Source organism: Rosa chinensis, chromosome 1 (assembly GCF_002994745.2).
Source record: "Rosa chinensis cultivar Old Blush chromosome 1, RchiOBHm-V2, whole genome shotgun sequence".
In the NCBI taxonomy this organism is placed as follows: domain Eukaryota; kingdom Viridiplantae; phylum Streptophyta; class Magnoliopsida; order Rosales; family Rosaceae; genus Rosa; species Rosa chinensis.
In genome coordinates, this window is record NC_037088.1 from 67,679,754 (window position 1) to 67,700,778 (window position 21,025).

General features: G+C 38.5%; 6 protein-coding genes across 9 annotated transcripts; 4 read left to right on the forward strand and 2 right to left on the reverse strand.

The window, feature by feature from the left end:
* The first annotated feature begins 258 nt into the window (after positions 1-258).
* Positions 259-1,684, forward strand: LOC112184964. Its single transcript, XM_024323187.2, has 2 exons — positions 259-440; positions 1,031-1,684. The coding sequence occupies exon 2, from the start codon at positions 1,036-1,038 to the stop codon at positions 1,474-1,476; it is 441 nt and encodes a 146-aa protein (XP_024178955.1). The 5' UTR covers positions 259-440; positions 1,031-1,035; the 3' UTR covers positions 1,477-1,684.
* Positions 1,685-3,480: 1,796 nt separating this feature from the next.
* LOC112184987 (pathogenesis-related thaumatin-like protein 3.5) lies at positions 3,481-4,790 on the forward strand. Its single transcript, XM_024323208.2, has 3 exons — positions 3,481-4,084; positions 4,182-4,446; positions 4,538-4,790. Exons 1-3 carry the CDS (start codon positions 3,604-3,606, stop codon positions 4,680-4,682), a joined length of 891 nt encoding a protein of 296 aa, XP_024178976.1. The 5' UTR covers positions 3,481-3,603; the 3' UTR covers positions 4,683-4,790.
* Positions 4,791-4,823: 33 nt separating this feature from the next.
* On the reverse strand, positions 4,824-9,084 carry LOC112184973 (DNA-binding protein BIN4). 3 transcript variants are annotated; one of them, XM_024323199.2, is made up of 13 exons: positions 8,951-9,084; positions 8,661-8,772; positions 8,094-8,444; positions 7,761-7,830; positions 7,293-7,496; positions 6,962-7,023; positions 6,826-6,879; positions 6,353-6,470; positions 5,926-5,972; positions 5,727-5,753; positions 5,562-5,631; positions 5,321-5,460; positions 4,824-5,181 (listed from the first exon to the last, which is right to left on the reverse strand). In XM_024323199.2, exons 2-13 carry the CDS (start codon positions 8,700-8,702, stop codon positions 5,077-5,079), a joined length of 1,290 nt encoding a protein of 429 aa, XP_024178967.1. In that variant the 5' UTR covers positions 8,703-8,772; positions 8,951-9,084; the 3' UTR covers positions 4,824-5,076. The 3 variants fall into 3 exon arrangements, with proteins under 3 accessions (XP_024178967.1, XP_040368819.1, XP_024178962.1); XM_040512885.1 differs by having other exon boundaries at positions 7,293-7,442; positions 7,557-7,830; XM_024323194.2 differs by lacking the exon at positions 7,293-7,496 and having other exon boundaries at positions 7,557-7,830.
* Positions 9,085-10,294: 1,210 nt separating this feature from the next.
* Positions 10,295-13,137, forward strand: LOC112185003 (chloroplastic import inner membrane translocase subunit HP30-2). Its single transcript, XM_024323221.2, has 6 exons — positions 10,295-10,697; positions 10,872-10,987; positions 11,934-12,060; positions 12,407-12,561; positions 12,696-12,758; positions 12,840-13,137. Exons 1-6 carry the CDS (start codon positions 10,401-10,403, stop codon positions 12,871-12,873), a joined length of 792 nt encoding a protein of 263 aa, XP_024178989.1. The 5' UTR covers positions 10,295-10,400; the 3' UTR covers positions 12,874-13,137.
* A 1,831-nt stretch (positions 13,138-14,968) lies between these two features.
* Positions 14,969-15,665, reverse strand: LOC112196019 (protein RESPONSE TO LOW SULFUR 2). The gene has a single exon (XM_024336281.2). It carries the CDS (start codon positions 15,548-15,550, stop codon positions 15,224-15,226), a length of 327 nt encoding a protein of 108 aa, XP_024192049.1. The 5' UTR covers positions 15,551-15,665; the 3' UTR covers positions 14,969-15,223.
* Positions 15,666-17,508: 1,843 nt separating this feature from the next.
* LOC112185007 (autophagy-related protein 13a) lies at positions 17,509-20,921 on the forward strand. 2 transcript variants are annotated; one of them, XM_024323227.2, is made up of 4 exons: positions 17,509-17,719; positions 17,969-19,612; positions 19,720-19,898; positions 20,482-20,921. In XM_024323227.2, exons 2-4 carry the CDS (start codon positions 18,266-18,268, stop codon positions 20,789-20,791), a joined length of 1,836 nt encoding a protein of 611 aa, XP_024178995.1. In that variant the 5' UTR covers positions 17,509-17,719; positions 17,969-18,265; the 3' UTR covers positions 20,792-20,921. The 2 variants fall into 2 exon arrangements, with proteins under 2 accessions (XP_024178995.1, XP_040368509.1); XM_040512575.1 differs by lacking the exon at positions 17,509-17,719 and having other exon boundaries at positions 17,734-19,612.
* Positions 20,922-21,025: the final 104 nt, after the last annotated feature.

The following is a 21,025-nucleotide window of genomic DNA, read 5'->3' on the forward strand; positions in this document are numbered from 1 at the left end:
TTTAAAAAGTCAAGTCCCACATGGAAATCGGGTCATTTTATAAGAGGAGACGAGGAATTTACCCGGAATTTCACTTGTATTTCATTTGGGATCTTGGCGTTTAGCGAGGATTTGGGTTGGGTTGGTTGGTTGGTTGGGCTTTGGATTTGTTAGTATCCAGTACTGTAGTTTTAAATCGTCAGTTCTACAACGTCAACTACCCCTCGTAATTATACCCCACTTTCTCTCACTCTCTCTATCTATAAATACCTACCCCCACCCCTCACGTTTTCTTCGTTAGTTTGTAAGGAATTTTGGATTGAGAGAGAGAGAGAGAGAGAGAGTTTGAGTTTTTTGAGAGCGAAGGAGAGAGGGAGAGAGAGAGGAGAGAAGAGAGAAGGCGGAGTTGGTGGTGGCGGTGAGCTCGGTTTCTGTAGCTCGGTTGCGTCGTCGGAGCACAAGTAAGTCTTTCTCTCTCTCTCTCGGTTCTATGTTTTTTCCGGTATTTCTCGTCTTTGAGTTTTGGTAGTGCTTTTGGAATTTTGGAAAAAAAGTGTAGGAATGTTGTTTCTACGTTCATACGTTCATGCATGTTTCAGATCTGATGAAGAAAAGTTTGTGTTGCTTTGAATTGTTTGATGTAAATAATAGGAGTTAGGAATTATAGCTAGTGTGCTCTTTTATGCGGATGAGCATGAGCGGAAGTGTTTGGTTTCCGAACGAAACCGAATTTTTCAGCTCCATGTTTGTGAAGGAGCTTCGTGTGTTTTCGTTTAGAAATGAGATTGAGTTTTTGTGTGATGTAGGAGAGATGTATGTGTGAATAGTGTTGTGCGTTTAGATTGACGATCCGGAGATACATGAATAGAAAAGTAATTGTTAGGTTGTAGGATGGAAGAAATTGGGGCTTTGTAGTAATAATATGCAAGAATCTAGTTATTATATAGAAAATTTGGTATGTAGTGCGGAGAATAGTGTAGGGATCTGTAGAGTCTAAGAGGCAAAGACCTCCGACTGTGGAAATTGACTTTTTGAGCTGATCAAATCGCAGTTGCAATGGAGGTCAATGGGAAATCTGTGGTAGCAGCACCTGCTAATGTTATTTTTCTGTCGACAATTTTGGGACGGGATGGGTCAATGTCTGTTCATAAGTGTGACTGGAAGTGTCAGAATGAGCATGTCTGTGGGAATATGTATCGCTGCAAGGTGACTGGACTCACTCACATCTGTGACAAGAATTGCAACCAGAGGATTCTGTATGATAACCATAGCTCTCTTTGCCGGGCAAGCGGGAAGGTTTTCCCCCTTACACCAGTAGAGGAACAGGCAGTGAGAGGGGTCCGGAGGAAGCTCGAGTCAGAGGCCCCTGCTGCTGCAGACAATTGTTCCTTTAAGCGCAGACGGGATGCACAGCTCCATCCTTCTCCTTTCGAGAGATCCTTCACTACTGCCAGTCTGATCTGCAGCAAAGTTGGAGATGGCATGGACTTGAGCTAGAGAAATATAAGATAAATAAATGACTCTTATGCTTACCTTAATCTTGTTCCTTTGAAATCTTTTCTTATTTTCTTATTATGGAACAAATATTGATGATGAACTTGATGATTACTTAAGTGGTGGACCTAATGTGTCCTACCCGTCTGTAGGAACTATCTATATTTGTAGTCCCTGTTTACTGCAATTTAACTCTTCCATTAGCTTGACATTGCAAGGGGGTGAATCGGGGGGCTTTTAACTGCTTTCTTGTATTTAATGTTTCATCTTGCTTTCTTTACTGGTCTGGATTCTGGGTTTATATTTGGTACAGTGTACATTCAGGTTATTGTTGTTTGTATAACTTATTTCATGGTTGGACTCTGACTTGTAATTGTAATCCCATTAATTCTGCCTACCCAACTCCCAATATCTTATTCAATTTGGATCTTTTTGTGACGATTGTGTTACAAAAGGCAATTCAGTATATGTAACTAAATTTTATTTTCTTCAGTACTATCATGGATTTTGCATTGTTATCTGGTGCGATGTAATGCTTTGTTTTTCTTCTCTGTCTAGTTTATTACAGGTTACAGATAAATGATCAGGTTTCCATTCCTTTATTTGTTTCATTCATCTCATATTTTTCTTTTAGTCCATTTATTTTGATTTATCGATCTGAATTCAGTGTCGCTTTTGCAGGGCTTGAATCATGTGCTATGAAGGAATGATAAACTATGCTTGTTTATAGTGAACAATGTATTATATGTAGAAATTTTATGATCCGGCTTCTGATGATGTTCTTTTCCTTTTCTCATGCAGGTAATTGTATCGTTGCCTGGAGAAGAAAGCTTTTCTTAATGATGCTGATGAACCTACCTGCCTGTTCTAAGCAGACATTGAATGACGGATTGCATCTTGATTGACGAAGATGTAGTTAGGTCAGTCAAGCTGTTGAATTCAAGGGCTAGTTAAATATGATGCAACTCATCAATGCCTTCTACCTTTGCTGGTTGTCTCTCTCCATGACTGGCTCCGGGATAATGACTTCAATTTGGCTTGTACAAGTCTTCAGTTGCACAGAAATGCATCAAAAGTTGAAACTAGACAGAATGAAGCGATATGCCCAAAAGGTTATTCTAGAGGAAATTGAACGTCTTAAAATGGTGGAAAGCCTTGTTATGTCTTGTACATTTGCTCATGGTGCCAAGATTCTTTTATTACTTTGGCTCTATCAATTTGTATACATTGTAATTCACAGAATTCTTTCAGCACTGGTATGCTGTTCATTTTTCATAAATATAATGGATATCGGTCAGAATTTGTGTTTCTGGTTACTTTTCCTTTATGTTCGAGTCTGTTGTTACTCTATGATCACTTCTTATGACTTGTAAGTAGCACAATATATGAGCACTGATTTTGTGCATTGCAACTCCTAAATCAGTCATTGATTGTTTCTAGTGCTGGGGGTTGGTGAACAACTCCCTAGACCCTAATCACAAGTTGTATCGAAGATTGCAAGTATCAAATGATGTCCTTGAATACTTGGTTCTTACCTAACCCACTACAATTTCATTTCCCTTACAAATTCATGAAAAAAACTGGATGAAGGTCACAAATCACAAATGGAGAAAAGGTTTAAACAAAAAAAATTGGTGCAACAGCTTACCGACAAAGTTTCGTCCGCCACTACATTTCATCGGCAAAAGGTTTAAATTAAAAATTTGTAGAACACTTTCTCCAACGACAAATTCATTAGCAGTGCTTCAATTTTTTTAATTTTAAATGTTCTCAAGTTTGTACGTCATGCAATTGTGATTCTAAGGTTATAAAATGATAGTGACCCGATCGTGATTCTATTGAGTATTTAATTTCCATGTTGTATATCATGTATTTTTGAAAGAAAGGAATTGCTTCTCAAAATAGGCCTTCCAAGAGAAACAAAATACTAAACCCAAAAAGGTCATCTTGCGGCTAAGACTTCCTGCACACCAACGTAACCCCTTTGGATTTGTATGCACACAACTCCTTAGTCCTTCCCTCTTAGATTCTTCAAGATACAAATATGATCACATAGTCACATATATATTGATCATTTCCTGCCATCATCAACTCCTTTACTTCAAAATCAACTCCACCTGAAAATCTATAATGTCATCTCAAACTTTCCCATGTTTCGTTTTCCTCCTCTTTTCCGTTTCCTTCTATTCAGCTTACTCCTCCATATTCTCCATCACAAACAACTGTCCATATACCATCTGGCCTGGCACGTTATCCGGTTCTGGCACGCCTCCGCTTCCGACGACCGGGTTTCAGCTGTACTCGGGACAGAGTGCAAGAATTGATTCTGTTCCGGGATGGTCAGGGCGTATATGGGCTAGAACTGGGTGCACATTCAATGAGTTGGGAGTCGGAACATGTCAAACAGGTGACTGTGGAGGAAGGCTAGAATGTGATGGCAATGGTGCCACCCCACCTGCTTCACTCTTTGAAATAACCCTTGGCAAGGGCAATGACAAAGATTTCTACGATGTCAGCATTGTTGATGGATACAATCTGCCTCTTGTTGCCACCCCTCGCGGCGTCTATGGTGCGTGTAACGCCACCGGATGTGTCTCGGATATCAACAAAGGTACCTAACCGTTATTTGCCCCCTACATAGTTGTACATACAAGCTAGCTAGTTTACTTGGTCACCAAATGAATGCTTTAGTTTTTGAAATGAAACAGGTTGTCCGAAAGAGCTTCAGGTGGTGGGAGGCGAAAATGAAGGGAATGTGATTGGATGCAAGAGTGCCTGCGACACATTCGGTTTGGACCAGTATTGCTGCAGTGGACAGTTTGCTAACCCAACAACATGCCGGCCCTCCTCCTACTCAACCATTTTCAAGCGAGCTTGTCCCAGAGCTTACAGCTATGCTTTTGATGATGGCACAAGCACTTTTACATGCAAGGCTTTTGAATATGCCATTGTTTTCTGCCCCAACAACAAAGAGTACGCTTTTATTTTTCATCCCCTTCATGTAGGCTAGTAATCACCAAAGAACCAAGTTTTGTTTCTAAAATGAAAACAATTTGTGATGCAGGACGAGTGAATCGAATAGCCCATTGGCACCTCCAAGATTTGAAGTGCCTGGTGCTGGGAAGGTTGTGCGTGTGGCTTCCTCCTCGGACATGCTTTTACCAATTCCGTCTCTAATCTTTCTTCTCATCCTGAACATACTCTTTTGAGACTTGAAAAGCAATACTACGATTTGCCAACAAGAACCTCACAAGTGCCAACAGGAAAATTAGTAAAGAGTGAATCAAGGGCAAGGGAACGTACAGAAACATCGATAGGAAAAAAAAACTGAAATTTTATTTGGAAGAGAATTTTAGTGTAATACAAATATTCGATGAAGGCAGGCACAGTAAGGTTCATTGTAATGTAGTCGATTACTAGACTACTAAAATGTAAAGTGAATCCAAGCAATGCAGAAGAATGTAAATCACTCGGTCGTATGAGCCAACCTACAGTACAAACTTGTATCTAATCAGGAACAATGGCTTCTATATGTTAAACTTTCCCTAAATACTCCAACAACTAACTCCTACTCCAGTACAAGATATAATAAACAAAACTGTGTCATTTTTTGTTCTTGGGCTTCTTGGAAAGTTGAGTTTTCTTTCTTGCTTTCTTTGGTGGCTGTGGCTTCCCTCCTGCAGGCTTATCTCTCTTCTTTACAACCCTCTGTATACAGATACACGAACATGATATAAATAAAATAAGCAGGCTTCATCAATTCATCATAGATACTTCGAATCACTGAACGTTCATTTACCCCAGCAATAGAAAAAGAAAAAATAAATCTTAAGGTTGAGAAACATACCGATGCTTTGTCAGCTTTCCCTTTGGTTGTCCCATTGGTTTGTTCTTCAGTATCCTCATTTTTATCAGTTTGATGAGGAGTTGCTTTAGGAACTTTGTCAGCCTCATCTTCGGAATCAAATAAGAAACCCTCTAGTGTTCCTATTCATTCAAAATAATACAATGTTAAGGAAATATTAACTGTTTCAGAAACTATCAGTAAAGACAAAACAAATTAAAAAGGAGAATTCACAAGTCTCAACCTTCAACCATTGTTTCAGCTTCATATGTTTCTGGTTTCAGCTGAATGAAGTCATTCATGATAGCTTCTATCTGTTCAAGTAATAAACAATTCAGAGTAGAATTAGCATCCTTGATAAAGTTCCCATCTTGCCACTAACATAACAGTAACATAATTGTTAACCAACCTTTGCCTCGGACGGTCCAAAGCTAACCTGAAAAGGAAGAGGTAGTGTCATGTCACAGAAATATAATGCTTAGTCTGAAGTGTTAAAATTGATTTCATGAGTAAAGATGAGCAAGAACTCTAACCTCCACAAAGCACAAATAAATAATTAAGGACTGATACCCAATGTTAAAATTTCTAAATGGAGACGAAAAACTTACAACACAAAATGTCCTGGAAGGAACTATGGTTGTTTTGTAAATGGTTCCTGTGATGTTAACCAAAAATAAACCAGTCAGATGGAAGCCGCTTATACAGAAACATGCAGACCCATAAGTTACACAGACAAGGCTTAACAACAACATGACAAAAACAGAGATGAAAAGAGGCATAGAATATGACACCAATATCAGAGAGCCAAAGTATGTTGAGTGAAACAAAAGAACTCTACATTCTTTTCTCAAAATCATTTAACAGGTCCATCATCAGTTCTTGGTTTTTCTTCCTTACACAGTGCACAAAAACTTGTGGAACCTTAAGGCAACATTGCGTCTATCATAAAGAGATGATCAAATAGTAAAGCAGAGGCATAATGGATCATCAATTCATCATTAACGCAAGAACCAGGTTAATTTGAACAAAGTGTACCTTTTAAATCTAAGCACATCTCGCTATGCCCAGATCTAGAATCTGAAACTACCACCCGTCCTACAGCACCCATATCACCACTCAAATCTATGGAGTCCTTTTCACACTCAACAAGTGCCTGCACAAATAGCAAAGCTTTTAGTTAATCACAGGCTCCCCCTTTTCTTTCTTTCAGAGAGAACAAAACACACTGCACCAGCACCCCTCAGTAATGAGACATGCACTAGTTTTTTGAGATTTTTGTAAAGTACTTAGACGATGAGGCAAGCAAACAGCAGATTTCAGCTAACATTCTTAACATCTCACAGCTCACTTGTTTGTTCAACCTTTTCATAAACTTTTATAAGGAACAATAACTTGCCAACTACATATTAACTGTAGCTGTAACTCATTCTGACTGAGAGACTTTGAAAAAGTTTCAAGTGAAGGAACATAGAAACAACACCCTTTACCCAAGTTATTCAGTGCTGTACCTTTGTACGATGGACTTTCTCAGAGAGCACCAACGGCAATGTTGTGGTGGATACCTGTAAATTACATATAACTTAATCAACTCATTTGCAAAAGATTATGTAGGCAATTTTTAGTGCTTCTATAGATTATTATTACACGTGGTTCAATCTGCTTGTCAGAAGCTTCTTTCTCTGCCACTTCCACATCGCCACAAATTCCTGCACCGTTTTCAGATCATATACTATATGCATATAAAACAAATATGAAAAGAAAAAATGTAAAAGAAGTAAATTTCAGATTGGTGGGATTTGTAGTCTTATCCGGTATAAAAATGTCAAACTATCTGTTAAGTTCTATTGAACTTCATTACTGGTTTTGTTCCTTAATTTGACTAGGAAAACTTGTATATCACTATATCTACACTTTATCAGAGCCATCCAGCCAGGTCCATGGAAGTCGGATTTACCAGCAGATCCCCAATTCATACCTTCTTTTTCTTTGCTATCTATCTTTTTCTTCTCTTTCTTGGGTGACTGGCCTTTTCCTTTTGGACTTTTCTTCAAAGATTTTCCTTTTGTAGCCTGTTTAGATGGAGACTCTTCACTACTGCCCATAAGAGCTGCATCCTCACTGTTACCTATTGATTGCAGTTGAGACGTTTTAAGGTCAGAAGATTCTCCATCGTGGATACCATCCTCTCTGGGAGGACTGTTTTCAGGATCAGAATCTGATGACAACGCCAAATTCATACCTTCTTTTTCTTTGCTATCTATCTTTTTCTTCTCTTTCTTGGGTGACTGGCCTTTTCCTTTTGGACTTTTCTTCAAAGATTTTCCTTTTGTAGCCTGTTTAGATGGAGACTCTTCACTACTGCCCATAAGAGCTGCATCCTCACTGTTACCTATTGATTGCAGTTGAGACGTTTTAAGGTCAGAAGATTCTCCATCGTGGATACCATCCTCTCTGGGAGGACTGTTTTCAGGATCAGAATCTGATGACAACGCCAAAACTGAATCATTCGGTTCCTGCCAAGCATAATAGTTTTCTTGACATTAGCATCAATAATGATAGCATGTATAGTACAAATTGAAGCACACAATACTGACAAATTCCACACTGCCAATGCTTTTTAAACAAAAGACTGTCAGTTTTGATTGCGAAAAACTACGGTTATAGACACTAGAAATGATAGCATGATATTGAAATGATGATCAAAACTGTCATTAAGAAGCAATGCAAGGCATCATCCACCAAAATATAAAAACAAGAGGAATCTGATAATGCTTACATGAGTCTTTGAAGGCTTCTCAACAACGGTCCTTGTTTTACCTTCTCTCTTCTTGGATCCGTCTGACTTCTTCTTTTTCTGGGGTATATCTTCTTCTACTTTTTCCTCTCGTTTCGGAGACTTGCCTTTCAGTCTCTTATCAGATGGAAACGCTGCAACACTTTTCCCAAGAAATTTACCGATAACTTCATTATCATTATCATTATCATCATCATCATCATCTTCATCGAATCCAGATGATTTATGAGGAGATAGTTCTCGGCCATCACTGTTATCCTCCCCCGAATTAAGTCCATTCAATGAAAACTCAGAATCTGAGGACAATGACAGTACTGACTCAGTTTTTGGGACCTGAAAAAAAAAAAACAAAAGTAAACAAACCCTTACACACTCAGCATCCAAAATAACTCAACAACCATTTAACCAAAACACAAACCTGCAGACTACAAAGAAATTGCAACCCAATAAAATGCCTAATCTAGTAAGTAATCTTGACCAGTAATATCCTCCAACAATCAAAGTATGCAACTTTTACCCCAAAATAGACAAAAGAATGATTCTTCTTACCTGAAAAGTGCGCAGCCAATCCGGAGACCCCTCCCTGCTCATCCCAGCTACTTCAAAGCACGATACTTTGATTCCAAGACCAAAACCCAAAATTGCTTTTGCCTTCCCACACCTTCAATCATAATAAAGTTTCAATCTTTTACTCCAATTCACAACAATATCATGCGGGTGAAAATTGCATGCAAATATGAGTGTGCCCAGAAGGCGTTTGTGAAAATGCAAAGTACAGATTAGACTAAGGCAAAACGGATCTGAAATTTAAATGCAGCGAATTGAAGAGGAGGGAGTACCGCAATAGAGAGGCCGAGACTGTGCAAGAACGATGCGAAAGGCTCAGGAATTTCTTGGCTATGTTCTTTCCTGACTATTAACTATTTCACTTACCCACCAAATAAAAATAAAAACGCGGGACTTACGAAATTGGGTTTTGGTGTTTCTACCGGCTATTTATAGGTCACTTGTTTGTGCTTTGCCCTATTGTCTCTATGGTCCTAATTCATATTCATTTAGCACTAACCTTCCTTATTTATTTTGTTTAAATATGTGATTTGAGTCTTTGAGATGTGATTTCTCATGGGGACTTGTAAACTTCAAAATTGTTCAATGAGTCGAGGCAATTTAATAACTAGATACTTCAATTCGATCATCTTGATAAAGAAATTCGATAATATTTTTACGAAAATATCATCTTGTTTTGAGGAAGAGTGTAAATTTTTTAATTCGATAACTAAGGACAACATCACAGCAGTGATTAGTAAATGCAGTATCACTTAACATATAGTATTGAGTGAAATTCACAACATTATAATGCTAAATGCAATATCACCCAACATAAAGTATTGAGCGAAATCCGACTACTAAGTGAACTAATAAGATTATAAGATACTAATAACAAATTTCCATTGCACAATCCTATCTAGTCCTCATCATGGGTCGGGCTAGGGTTAGCCCTACCCTAAATTTTAGGGCTTAGGGTAGGGCCGGGCTGGGCTTTGACCAAGTCAGCGAAAGTTAGGGCCGGGCCGAGGCTTCAATACATAAGCCCTTTTACCCGCCCTTAAGGACCATTCCGTAAAGGCCTAAAGGGTAGGGCCGGGCCAGCCCTTTTCAAATAGGGTTGGGTCAAGCCTTTGTTTAACTCACATAAAACACAGTTTTGCTATATCAAACTGAGAAAAAAAAAAAAATATATATATATATATAATATAAATGAAACTAAGTACTTGAGATTTGAGAACCTGAGTTAATTACAAATATTCACAAATCCCACATAAACTGAAACTCATCAAGATCAAGACATCAAGTAGTAGACGAATTGCCCAGAAGCACTAAGCCACTGAGGCTACAAAAAATGAAGCAATGTTTGACACTTTCATTTTAATACAAAAACTGATCATGTCTTCATGACTTCATGTGCATCAAAAACATTAATCAATCCTCTTTTTTTATTTCAATCAAATACGAAGGAAATCAGATTTAGGTATGGCAAGAGGCAACTATAGGGTGTACAGACGTTTCGGCTAACTCCTTCCTAGCCGTAGGTCAGTGTAGGACTCAAAAAGTCTGAAGTTAGGAGAGGTTATTATGTAAATAAACACACAAAATAAAAAACCAAGGAGCCCTCGTTATCCATAGAAAACACACCCGCCCTACTAGTATATACTCTCTAGTCTCTACTACAAAACCAAAGAAACGAAGAAGCCCCAAATTTGATTTGAGGTCAACAATCTCAAATCAAAAATGGAACAAGGAAATCGAGGCACCATGGTCTCCATGCTTCCCCAGCAGAACCAAAACCCTATAGAGCAGTTGCAGGCTCGCTTCAAGCACCTCGACCATGCCTTCCGCGTCTGGCTCTCCAAGCAGTCCGTCCCCGTCGAGGCCGCCATCGTCACCGTCACCAGCGGCGCTCAGGGCGCCGCTATCGGCGGCATCATGGGTACTCTCACCGGCGACATCTCCTCCACTCTCCCCACTCCTCCGCCTCAGGCCGGCGGCCTCAACCCCCAGACCATGGCCTCCTTCAAGCAAGCTCAGGTCTTTATCTCTCTATTGTCATTTTCCGCTTCAATATTGGGATTGGGATTACAAATTAGGGTTTTGAAGAGGTGAAAGATTGGTGCTTTGGTGTTTAATTGTGACCTAGTTATGGGAATTGAGTTTGAATTAGGTGGAATTGTGTTGATATGTAACAAGGTGTTTGCTTTATAGGCTCTTGCTGGGGGTCCATTGATACAAGCTCGGAACTTTGCTGTGATGACGGGTGTCAATGCTGGGATATCTTGTGTTATGAAGAGACTGAGAGGAAAGGAGGATGTTGAGTCGAGGTGAGCTCATTGTTTGTTGTGGTTCGTAATTTTATGACATGTCAAATGAATTGGGTTTAGGGTTTTTGAATCTAAGTGTGGTTTTTATTCTCTGATTGCTTTAGTGAAGTATTTTAGGCAAGGACTGTCGCTAATGATCATGGTTGAATGGTTTGAATAACATAGTTGTCTGTTTGTTGATGGGAACTGTTTTCTAGCACAACTCTGGTATGTGCATTTGCGGCATCCTTGTGACTCTGTCAAATAATGAGTTAGACAACTGGAGTGTTTGGTGTGAAGCAGTCACTGTTTGCCTTTGCATGTGTATATGTGTATCACCATTTCTCTCATTATAGATACATGTTTTGTTATAGCTCGATGCCTAGGAGCCTTTTATTATCTTATGAATGTTGATAACATATTGAGGTTGATCTTTTTCCTGTCAAATGTAAACATTCCTCTGCATTCCTTTTTTGGCAATGTATAGTAGAAAAGATATTCATTAAACAGTGTTCCATTTTTCTTCTCATGTGCTCAATCCACTCCATTCTCCAGTAAATCACATCTCAGGGGAAAGAAACAGACTTCAAAATTCTGTCTTAATGAATAAACTCTCAGACAGAATTCTTTAGCGGTTAGTTATCTGGTTAATGCAGTGAGGGTTAGTTCTGATTTCTGGGCTGTTTGGCCCAGTCTCGGCTGTGCCACCACTCCCCAGGATTTCATTATCCCCTCAACAGTTTGTTTGTTTTTTATGTTCTCAGGAGGTCTTCCATATTTATGCCTTACCGTTTATCCTTCCAGTGAAAAAGTATATTTTTTTCATCTATAGATATACTATCATTCAACCATCATATTTTCTTCCATTTTGATTATTACTGCAATGACAGGTATTATAAATTTTATTTAAAGTCCAATATTGTTGGTCTTGATTTTTGGCTACATATTTTTTTCCCATGTACTGCAGCATGGTGGCTGCTTTTGGTTCAGGAGCCCTGTTTTCATTGGTGAGTGGTTTTGGTGGCCCCAATCAAGCACAGAATGCACTTACTTCGGGAGTTTTCTTTGCACTAGTTCAAGGTGGACTTTTCAAGGTGAGCCTCGAGTATATTTATCATTTCAATAGTAGCTGAGGAGTAAAGAATGTTTATTTGGTGTCCTTAGCTACACATAATTGATGTTTGAACTTAAGCTTGGGGACACATCAATACAAACATGTCATTTTGAAGACAAGAGACTGCTGAAATTGTAGAACTAACATATTTTGAACTTATAACATCAAACATCACCGAGTCTTAAGTGGTTTGATGATCCGAGTCTAGTACTCTGAGACGCATCCTAGGTAGTACTTCTTTACAGCATGTCTATTTGCATGAGGTATAAGGGTTTCTAAGTTTGAAATTTATATGCTCTAAAAACACTTTTCACATTGTTGTACAGTTGGGACAAAAGTTTTCCAAAGTACCATCTGCAGATAAAGATGTTTACTATTCTAAAACAAGAAGCATGTTGAGTAACCTTGGCCTCGATCAGTATGAGAAGAATTTCAAGAAAGGGTTGCTAACAGACTACACTTTGCCTCTGCTGAATGATAGGTAAGTAGCAGGATTTTCAAATTCTTTTATCACTCACAAGTCATTCATAAGCGGATATGCCCCTTATCTGTAAAGTATAAATCATGTTACTTGTAAATGCTTCTAATGGCTTCCTGTTTGCTGTTTTGTTTCAGTGCTCTTAAGGAGGTGAGAATCCCTCCCGGACCAAGGCTTCTCATTCTTGATCACATTCAGAGGTCTGACTTGTGCTCCATAAACAATTATACTGCCGCTTGAAACTTATGTTTATCTCAGTTATGACGAATATTTTGTTTCAGGGACCCGGAGTTTCAACAGAAGCGGAAACATTAGTAGTTGAACAGCCTATTGGATCATTAAGGTTGGCAGGGCCAAAGAAGAACGTGTTTATCCAGTTAAAAAACTTTTAGAGTAAGGGAGATATGTTTTCGAGTTGAGATAATATCATTTTATTATTAGCTTTATCCTTTACATTTTGCTAGTAAGTAATGATTTGCATATTTTGGTTTTTATGGCGCTCTCAAAAGTTTACGAGTTGCGTATCACCAAGTCTGAAACGGAATCCATTCAATTGCATAGTTTGGAATTTGAATGACAGATCGCAATAGTGTTAGTGTTGAACTGTTGATGATGATGTCATTGATGTGGGGCATAAATCTTGAGAGTATACGCCTCTTTCTCCAATAATGCTCAGAAGAAGAAGAAACAAATAGCTGAATGAGTGTTCGTAAATAAATATGTAGAAAACGACTTCTTAAGACAACCTGGTGGTTGAAACATTGCTTTGAAATTATCGTGGGAAAATATCTAAATAATTCCGTCAGTGTGGTTCATAAACTTTTTTTTTTCTTTTTTTTTTCGGGCTACTGTGCTACATATGACAAAAGCAAAATCTGTAGAAGTAGAATATGCGGAATAAATTCGGTGGTAAAACTGGCATATACAATTTTATTGACATAGGCTGACGACCGGCAATTATTGTGGAAGCCGAATATCTCGACCGCACCATACAAAGATAATTGGATCCCACACTTCTGTCGATAGAAAGTGACATACATATAAATTTGTTCTCTTCAGTGAGCATTTTAAGCGACGAAATTTCTTTCGCTAATGTGTCATTTGTTTATTTCAGCAAGTACTTAAAATTAAGTATGGTGCCCTTAGCTATACGCCTATACTGTAATTGACGTTCGAACTTAAGCCTGGGAACCTTTCACTAAATTGTATGCTTTTAATCATTTACCATAAACGTTCTGTGGAGTGTAGAAGAGAAGGCATATGGTATGAACTTTTTTTAAAAAAATTTCCTTTTATTTCTATGAAAATATGGTATGAACGATGATATTCGTATATATATTGGTTACATTACGTGTAGTCAGTTTTGCATCATAAGGTTACACATGGGCTGTATAGTCTCTGTGGTGTAAATTGTAATATTGAGAAATGATAGATGCAGCTTCTCCTTCACATGTTCTCCAACTCTGTCGTTTTTGTGGGGTTGCACCCAATCCAGATCTAGAAATTGCTACAGATGGAAGATAAAAGTTTGTTCCAAATTCCCAACTATGGTTTCTCACCGTCTATTTTCATTTTTCAGTTAAAGCTGGTTAAGCTGCTGTGTCCTAATTCCTCTGCTTCTCTACTGCAATATTGAATATTGTTTCTCCATTGCTTTATGGCCAAGGATGATCTTTGGTACTTATAAGTCATCTCCTATACTCATAAAGTCATAAGTTAGTTTCAAGTTGCTTCGTAGACGTCATTAGATTAGATGGGCTTCAAATCAAACTCCAAAGTCTAATTGCTTTATAACCTCCCATAAGAGAAACATGATTACTTGCTCTATGCTCTTTGGTTAGCGAATAATATAATCACCACCCAGCAAAATAGGACATGAATAAAGATGCTATAATTTTACATCTCTTGACTTCTTTCACGCGTTTATTGGGTGGAAACTGTCACATACAAGTCCTCCACGACCATCTTTTATCATCCCCTATGACATGTTGAATTAATCACCAAGAGCATTTTTACTTAATTGGCTAATTGCTATATGCTTGTGCTACGTAACTATCATTAAGTAACATATACAAGATCATCTCACGATCTTCAATTGATTGATTAGATAGACGTCTACATTTTAGGTGATACAAGAGAATCACTAGAGTCTAAAAGATTCACGATTTCACGTGTACGTAAAAATGTTTCTATCTATTACACTATCATCACATAATATGTTATTCACCAATCCTATTCTACGTGTTTTCCTTTTCTTTCACTGCTTCAATATTAAATACAAAAACTCTCCGTCATTCATCTTCTTCGTTTATTTTAGTAATTTTACCGGCCGGCCAAAACACCTACACCAGGAATTTATATTCAGATCGATCCAAAAACTTAACCGAGACTTGGCCACTTGGGAGAGAAAGAAACAAGAAAACATAGCACAATTTATTAAATTCCTCTACAAATGTACATATATTATTTGTTTCTTCTTTTTCATTCAGAAAAAGAAGACGCATGGATCAACAAACAAAACCGAAACCGCTTCCTATAAATATTCTTAATTTCTACAACAACAAACCCTACATACATGCACTGACCAGTCACAAAAACATTACATGGCCGGAGATCATCTGAAACCAAACATTAACTAACACCAAACAAACGGAATATTCGCTTCTCATTTGGAGGCGAATTCTAATGGAAGAGAAACGGCGGCGGACTGGAGGAGACGCTGTGCCTGAGAAAGCTGGTTCATAAGGGATAGAATCCTCGCGTGATCTGAACGCGCCTGATCGACGGCCTCCGCCTCTAGCTCACCGAGCTGTGAGCATAGCCTCTCCTCCGCCTCCTCTGCCACTCTGAGCCTCTCAAACGTCTTCTGTAACTCGGCCTTCATCCTCTCCTCCCTCTCCTGGCTCTTCCTGAGCTCTCTCTCCAGCTCTTCGTTTCTCTTCTTCAGCGACTTGTCGTCTTCCACCTGAGGAACTTGCTTCGTCACGGCCATTGAAACTAGCGTAGTGTTTATTCTGAATTTCTAATAAGACTATAGAAGAAAGAAAGAAAGAAAGAATAAGGTTGTAATGGAGAAGCAGATTTGTAGAACCGTGTAGGTTAGGAGAAGGAAGGGCTTTGTTTATAAAGGCCAAAAAGGTATGTTGTCCAGGTTCAATGAATCTAGGGATGGTTATGAAATTGTGATTCTGGTTACGTATTTGCGTCTGTCATTGAGACTCAATTTTTCCCCATTGAATTTCTATATCCAACTCTTGCTTTGGCGCATTCAACAACTATAAACAATATATCTCAATTTTTCCAAATAATTAAAACAGTAAATCTCAATTCAAGAGTCAAGAGTCAAGACTTGAAAATATTGTTCATTTAGACGGCTACATGCCTACATGCACATTGGATTCATACATTGGTATGGAACAAGTCAAGAAGTTTATCGAAATGTCTAGAGTTGGACAGCTATATATGTACCAAGTACGACTTGCTAAATTAAAACCGTACGCTAAAAAATATATTATATCTAATTTAGAAGGTCAAATTTAACGCTGATTGTTGAATTGAATCGAATGTTATTTGCTACTCCCTCAATAACCAAACTTGTGTTTGCATAACTTGGTATAGAAATTATTAAGGGTAATTAAAGCAAGTCCCCACAGGGGATAGGCATATTTGATATGATTGAGATATTGCTTGGCCTCTATTTGCTGAATACGTGAAAAATCGTTGGTGATAAATTAATGGGTGAAAGATCGTGGCTCATTGAGGTCCCAGAAGGCACCACGCTAGTATACTGTAGTTGGGGTGTGCCACAATCACACAATAATGTGACAACAAAACATGTCCTTGGATTCCTGGAAAATCCATCAACAATAGAACAAAAATATTTTCATAATTACTTTTACTCCTTTTTGGTTTTAGTTTTTACCCCGAAATCTTAAATTTTCCTACTCTTATCTTCGATCATGTGGATCTAATATACGTATATGTGACCATGACCTTAAATTTTATCTATGATGCTTGGCCGTGGAGGTTTTGTGTCTATTTCAATATCCTTTTGGGGGACTAAGCTACGTCTATGTCGACTAAGACTCCCATTTCTCTTTTGGACCAACGTTGATTAGCTTTTTTAATTGTGACAAAGAAGGGCCTATCAAAAGAAAAGGAAGAACGGTGAAAAAAACAAAAGCTAAAGGTAATGCATGGAACGATGGAACATGGACCAGGCGTTTGGTTAGTACTTGGTACTCAAACGATGAGATTTTTATTGCAATCCAAATAAGTGATACAATTGGTGAATCGTGACTGAAGTGCACCAATAAATGATTAAATGGATCAAAAGGTGAATTAGTGAAGGAACTCTTTATGGGTCTTCTTGCCAATTTCTATTGGGCAAGGCCCAGAAATTGAAATGCACAGTGGGCTTATTGAAATCTCGACCGAACTAATGGAGTTTATGGATCCAGCTCCACTTTCCTTTCTTTGATCAGAAATGGTTCCAGTTTGGCTTCAGGCATATGATCAACATGGGATGTTTAGAACTACTCTCACGATAGATTCTAGTCGCAAATAAAGACTCACAACATGTAAACTTGTAAGTTCTAAGTACTAAGCCTGATTTGTAGAAATAACATTAAGCATCGAAAATCATATAAAAATGTATTTGTCGTGAAAACATCTGATCGGAAAATAAAATTATAACACTGAAGTTATGATGCCTCCTTAACAAGTTTTTCTTTTATGAATGTGTGATATAACAATAGGGTCAAATTGCAACCTCCAAGTGAAACTTATTCTCGTACAAAAAGTGAAGCCTCTCAGGATTCTTGGAATTTATTTGGTTTACGACAAAGAAAAATAAAAATAAAAACCGAAACTTATGTATTTGGACCATTATAAATCAAAGTGATGCTTTTGATTTAAATAAATAAATTTTCATAATCATTATCTTCTTCTCCATTCAGTCCATTACGATGACGCAGCTTAAAACAAATGATTGAGTCTGTTTTTATATTGAACATTGTACAACGTTTACTCGAACAAAACTGCGCAAGAGAGAGTTACGTGGGCTCTTTGTGCTCTACGCAATCGTTGTTGTTGCTGTTGGGCTGTTGGCTTTGGCATTGCTGCAACACCCACATCGGTTTTTGTTCTTCTTATCTTTTCAGTAAGCTTCATTCCATATAACTATGTCTTTCTCCGTTTGCAAGATCATATTGGATTATCAATCTCACATTTTTAGTTAAGATCTGATTGTATTGACATGGGTTTTTGCTAATTTCGTGATCTTCTTATGCTTGATCGGTTACTTTCTAAAGTTCATGGGTGATTCATTGCATGGTTTGTATATTAGATATTAGATATTGGATTTTGGTTTTTGTGGGTCATTTGATTTATGCTCAATCTCTGTTTACAGAGTTGTAGCTGCCCAGGTCACCATCGTCGTCGTCAAGATCAATTCTTGAATTTATATAGGTTCAGAAAGCTGCTTCCTTGAAACGGGTTTTTTATTTGTCAATGTTGGGTTGGTGGTACGCATCGAATAGTAGTGTTGTTTACTGCAAGAGCAGCACTTTATCAGAATTCGATATTGCCGTGTTTAGTTGATTTGGCAAAGGAGTTGTCTTTGTGGGTTTGGATTGATTCTGACTGATGTGCATGCTGCATAAGAGGGATAGAGAGTCTAAGAGGGAGTTTTGTAGTTTTAAGAAGTATGGATTTTCAGAACAGTTATCAGCCTGAATCAGGGAAATTGGAACAGATTGTTTCCCAATTTCTTCTCAAAAGCTTGCATATTATTTTGGATTCTAGGGTACCTTCTCTTCACCCGCATGATCGCAGTGGAGAGCTTTCATTGAATTCTCGGGTGAGGAAGAGTGACAAATGGTTCAACTTAGTACTAGGGGACCGTCCTGCAGCTCTTGAGAATTTGAACTTTTGGCACAGAAATGTGATGGATCCGATGATAATCGACATCATACTTGTTCATGCGGGGTCTAATTCTTCATCAGTTGACAATCTGTTTGGGAATTCGGGGGCTGGTCCATCTGTTGAAACAATCATTGAGAGGTGGGTTGTTCAGTATGAAACTCCTAGGGTTGTGGCTAATCAAACTGGTGACAGTTTAGCATACAAGAAGACATATAAGAAGTCAATTGTACTTTTACGTGCTCTTTATTCATATATGAGGCTTCTCCCAGCTTATAGGATCTTTAGACAGCTAAGTACATCTCGTCAGACTTATGATTTTGATATCATTTACAAGGTGTCTTCACTAAGAGATCCCTTCTCAAGGGCGGAGGAGGAAATGATGCAGGAGTTCAGTTTTGCTCCTGTAGAGGCCAATCCTGGCCGCCTTTCTTTGTCTGTGACTTATCGTAAAATGCTGTCTGATTTCAATCTTGAGCCTTCAACACCTATGCCACCAAAGATAATTACAGATTATGTTGGTAGTCCTGCTACTGACCCCTTGAGGTCTTTCCCCTCATCAGTGAGGGGTGATCGCCCAACTTCCTTTCCATTGGGACCTTCATCTACCGGACCATTTCAGCGTCCACACAGCTGGACAAGTGGCTTCCATAGACCACCTTATGTTGGGCAGTATAAACCTGTAGTTGGATCTCCACCTGTATATCGTGCATCCCCTATGTCCCATGATGTTGGATCTCCTCCTATTGATACATATACTAACAGAGTTCAAAACTATAGAGTTCCAAGTCATTCAAAGACTCCTAGTTATGATGAGTATCAGCTTTCACCTCCATTTTCAGCATCTCCATCCCCATCACCACCAACATACTTGTCTAGTGGCAGTTTTGGTCCTATGCAAACACGAATTCGTTCAGAAACTGCCCCCGTAAGCATCCCTAATCCAATGGGGGGTAAGGGCTCCAGATACCTTTCTCCCAATTTTTCTGATCCAAGTAGAAATTCCCTTCCTCCTTTATCTCTGAGAAGCACAAGAAATGAACCTTCCTCACAAGAGTCTCCATCTGGAATAAGGGCATTTAGAAAACTAGACGGTTCAAGGGCTGGAGATATGCACCCTGGTTTTCAAAAGGTAGCCTTGAATTATCTGGTTTAAAAGCTTGTTTGCTCCATGTAGTCTTGAAGTTAGTTGTGTATTTCATGGCTTGCTAGTAAGACCATTTATTATTTTATTTATAGGTGAAAGACAGCAGAGATGATTCGGGCCGGTTCTCAGGATTGTTGTCCTCCAGTGGCTCACCACGCATTGGTTTTTCTAGAAGCTCCAGTAGATTATCTTTTCAAGATGATATGGATGATTGTGAGTTCTCATGCCCTTTCGATGTGGATGATGTTGACACAACCGACTTTCACGCCAGGTACATAAAATTAACCTTGTTTTAATTATATGTAGTAGACTAGTAGTAGACCACCTTCAGCTTGTAAAAATTTTTCATACCAGTAATGGTATTATCTATTTCCTTCATAATTGTTTTGGCTACTTCTCTGCATCCCTTTATCTTTTCCAAACATTATCAGATACGGGCTTCTTGAATTGCTGGGTTAGTGAGTGATAATGAATACTTGCCGGAGTTGCCGAATAGTAAAATAGTCTGAATCCTAGCTTTTAAGATGGACAAGGAACCAGCAAAAAGCATGATATGGTTGGGTTAAGTTCACCATCAGTTGCTAGGGGTGTCTGCTTTCTGGTTTATGTGCTGCTAAATTCCTTTTTCAAAATATTAAACTAAGATCCTAGTTTTTGCATGGGACAAAGTGGAAAAAGATGGTCATAGTATTTGACAGGTTCTTTTGCTTTGTATCGATTCAAATCATTATGTTAGGCACTTGTTCTCTGCACTTCTTTGAATCTTAATCTACATATACCCTTAGATCTGACTTTACATTCAGTATCAAGCTCTGTGTTTCTTATGTTTCTTTATCCACATTTTGGGTGAACAGTCAAAACGATGGCAAAAAAGCTTCAGAGTTTACTTCCCAGTCATTGCCAATTGGTAGAAAGTCACCAGGTGCTGCTGTTGGCGTTCTTGTTCACATGCTAAGAACAGCTCCGCCCCTGCGCCAAGATTCAAGCTGTTACTCTTCTGACTCCATGAAGCCTGAACACGAGGAAGGAGTTACTACAGCTTCTGGTTTCTTTATGCCTCGAAAGACTTCTGATGCCCTGGAGGAGCTCAGAAGTTACAGAGAAATGAAAGACCTTCTAATTTCAAAGAGTGGAATGAGGGTGCTCACCAAAGAAGAGGCATAATAGACATGATTAGTTATTCTTTGTGAGGAAGCTTTGAATTGAACACACACTTTCCTTTTGAATGCTCAGATTGGAGGACTAACACTGTATATATCATCACTGAAAGTTAAGATTAGTTACTGTTATGATACCAGTTAGTGTACTAGACTAGTAGACTTTGCTGACCATTACTATTTCAAAAAAAAGTTTATGGAGATCTGCATCCAGGTAAGTAATTCTAAAGGGGGTATTTAT

Bases quoted from the DNA above. Each gene is read 5' to 3' on its own strand.
- LOC112184973 (XM_040512885.1), bottom strand. From the start codon at position 8,702: ATGAGCAGGGAGGGGTCTCCGGATTGGCTGCGCACTTTTCAG. The intron at 6,880-6,961 runs GTAATAATAATC...TGTAATTTACAG, and splicing joins ACAAGCAGATTGAACCACGT to GTATCCACCACAACATTGCC. The intron at 5,632-5,726 runs GTTGGTTAACAA...TTACTTGAACAG, and splicing joins TTGGACCGTCCGAGGCAAAG to ATAGAAGCTATCATGAATGA.
- LOC112196019 (XM_024336281.2), bottom strand. From the start codon at position 15,550: ATGGCCGTGACGAAGCAAGTTCCTCAGGTGGAAGACGACAAGTCGCTG.
- LOC112185003 (XM_024323221.2), top strand. From the start codon at position 10,401: ATGGAACAAGGAAATCGAGGCACCATGGTCTCCATGCTTCCCCAGCAG. The intron at 12,061-12,406 runs GTGAGCCTCGAG...ATTGTTGTACAG, and splicing joins TTCAAGGTGGACTTTTCAAG to TTGGGACAAAAGTTTTCCAA. The intron at 12,562-12,695 runs GTAAGTAGCAGG...GTTTTGTTTCAG, and splicing joins TTGCCTCTGCTGAATGATAG to TGCTCTTAAGGAGGTGAGAA.
- LOC112184964 (XM_024323187.2), top strand. From the start codon at position 1,036: ATGGAGGTCAATGGGAAATCTGTGGTAGCAGCACCTGCTAATGTTATT.
- LOC112184987 (XM_024323208.2), top strand. From the start codon at position 3,604: ATGTCATCTCAAACTTTCCCATGTTTCGTTTTCCTCCTCTTTTCCGTT. The intron at 4,085-4,181 runs GTACCTAACCGT...GAAATGAAACAG, and splicing joins TGTCTCGGATATCAACAAAG to GTTGTCCGAAAGAGCTTCAG. The intron at 4,447-4,537 runs GTACGCTTTTAT...TTTGTGATGCAG, and splicing joins TTCTGCCCCAACAACAAAGA to GACGAGTGAATCGAATAGCC.
- LOC112185007 (XM_024323227.2), top strand. From the start codon at position 18,266: ATGGATTTTCAGAACAGTTATCAGCCTGAATCAGGGAAATTGGAACAG. The intron at 19,613-19,719 runs GTAGCCTTGAAT...TTTTATTTATAG, and splicing joins TGCACCCTGGTTTTCAAAAG to GTGAAAGACAGCAGAGATGA. The intron at 19,899-20,481 runs GTACATAAAATT...TTGGGTGAACAG, and splicing joins ACAACCGACTTTCACGCCAG to TCAAAACGATGGCAAAAAAG.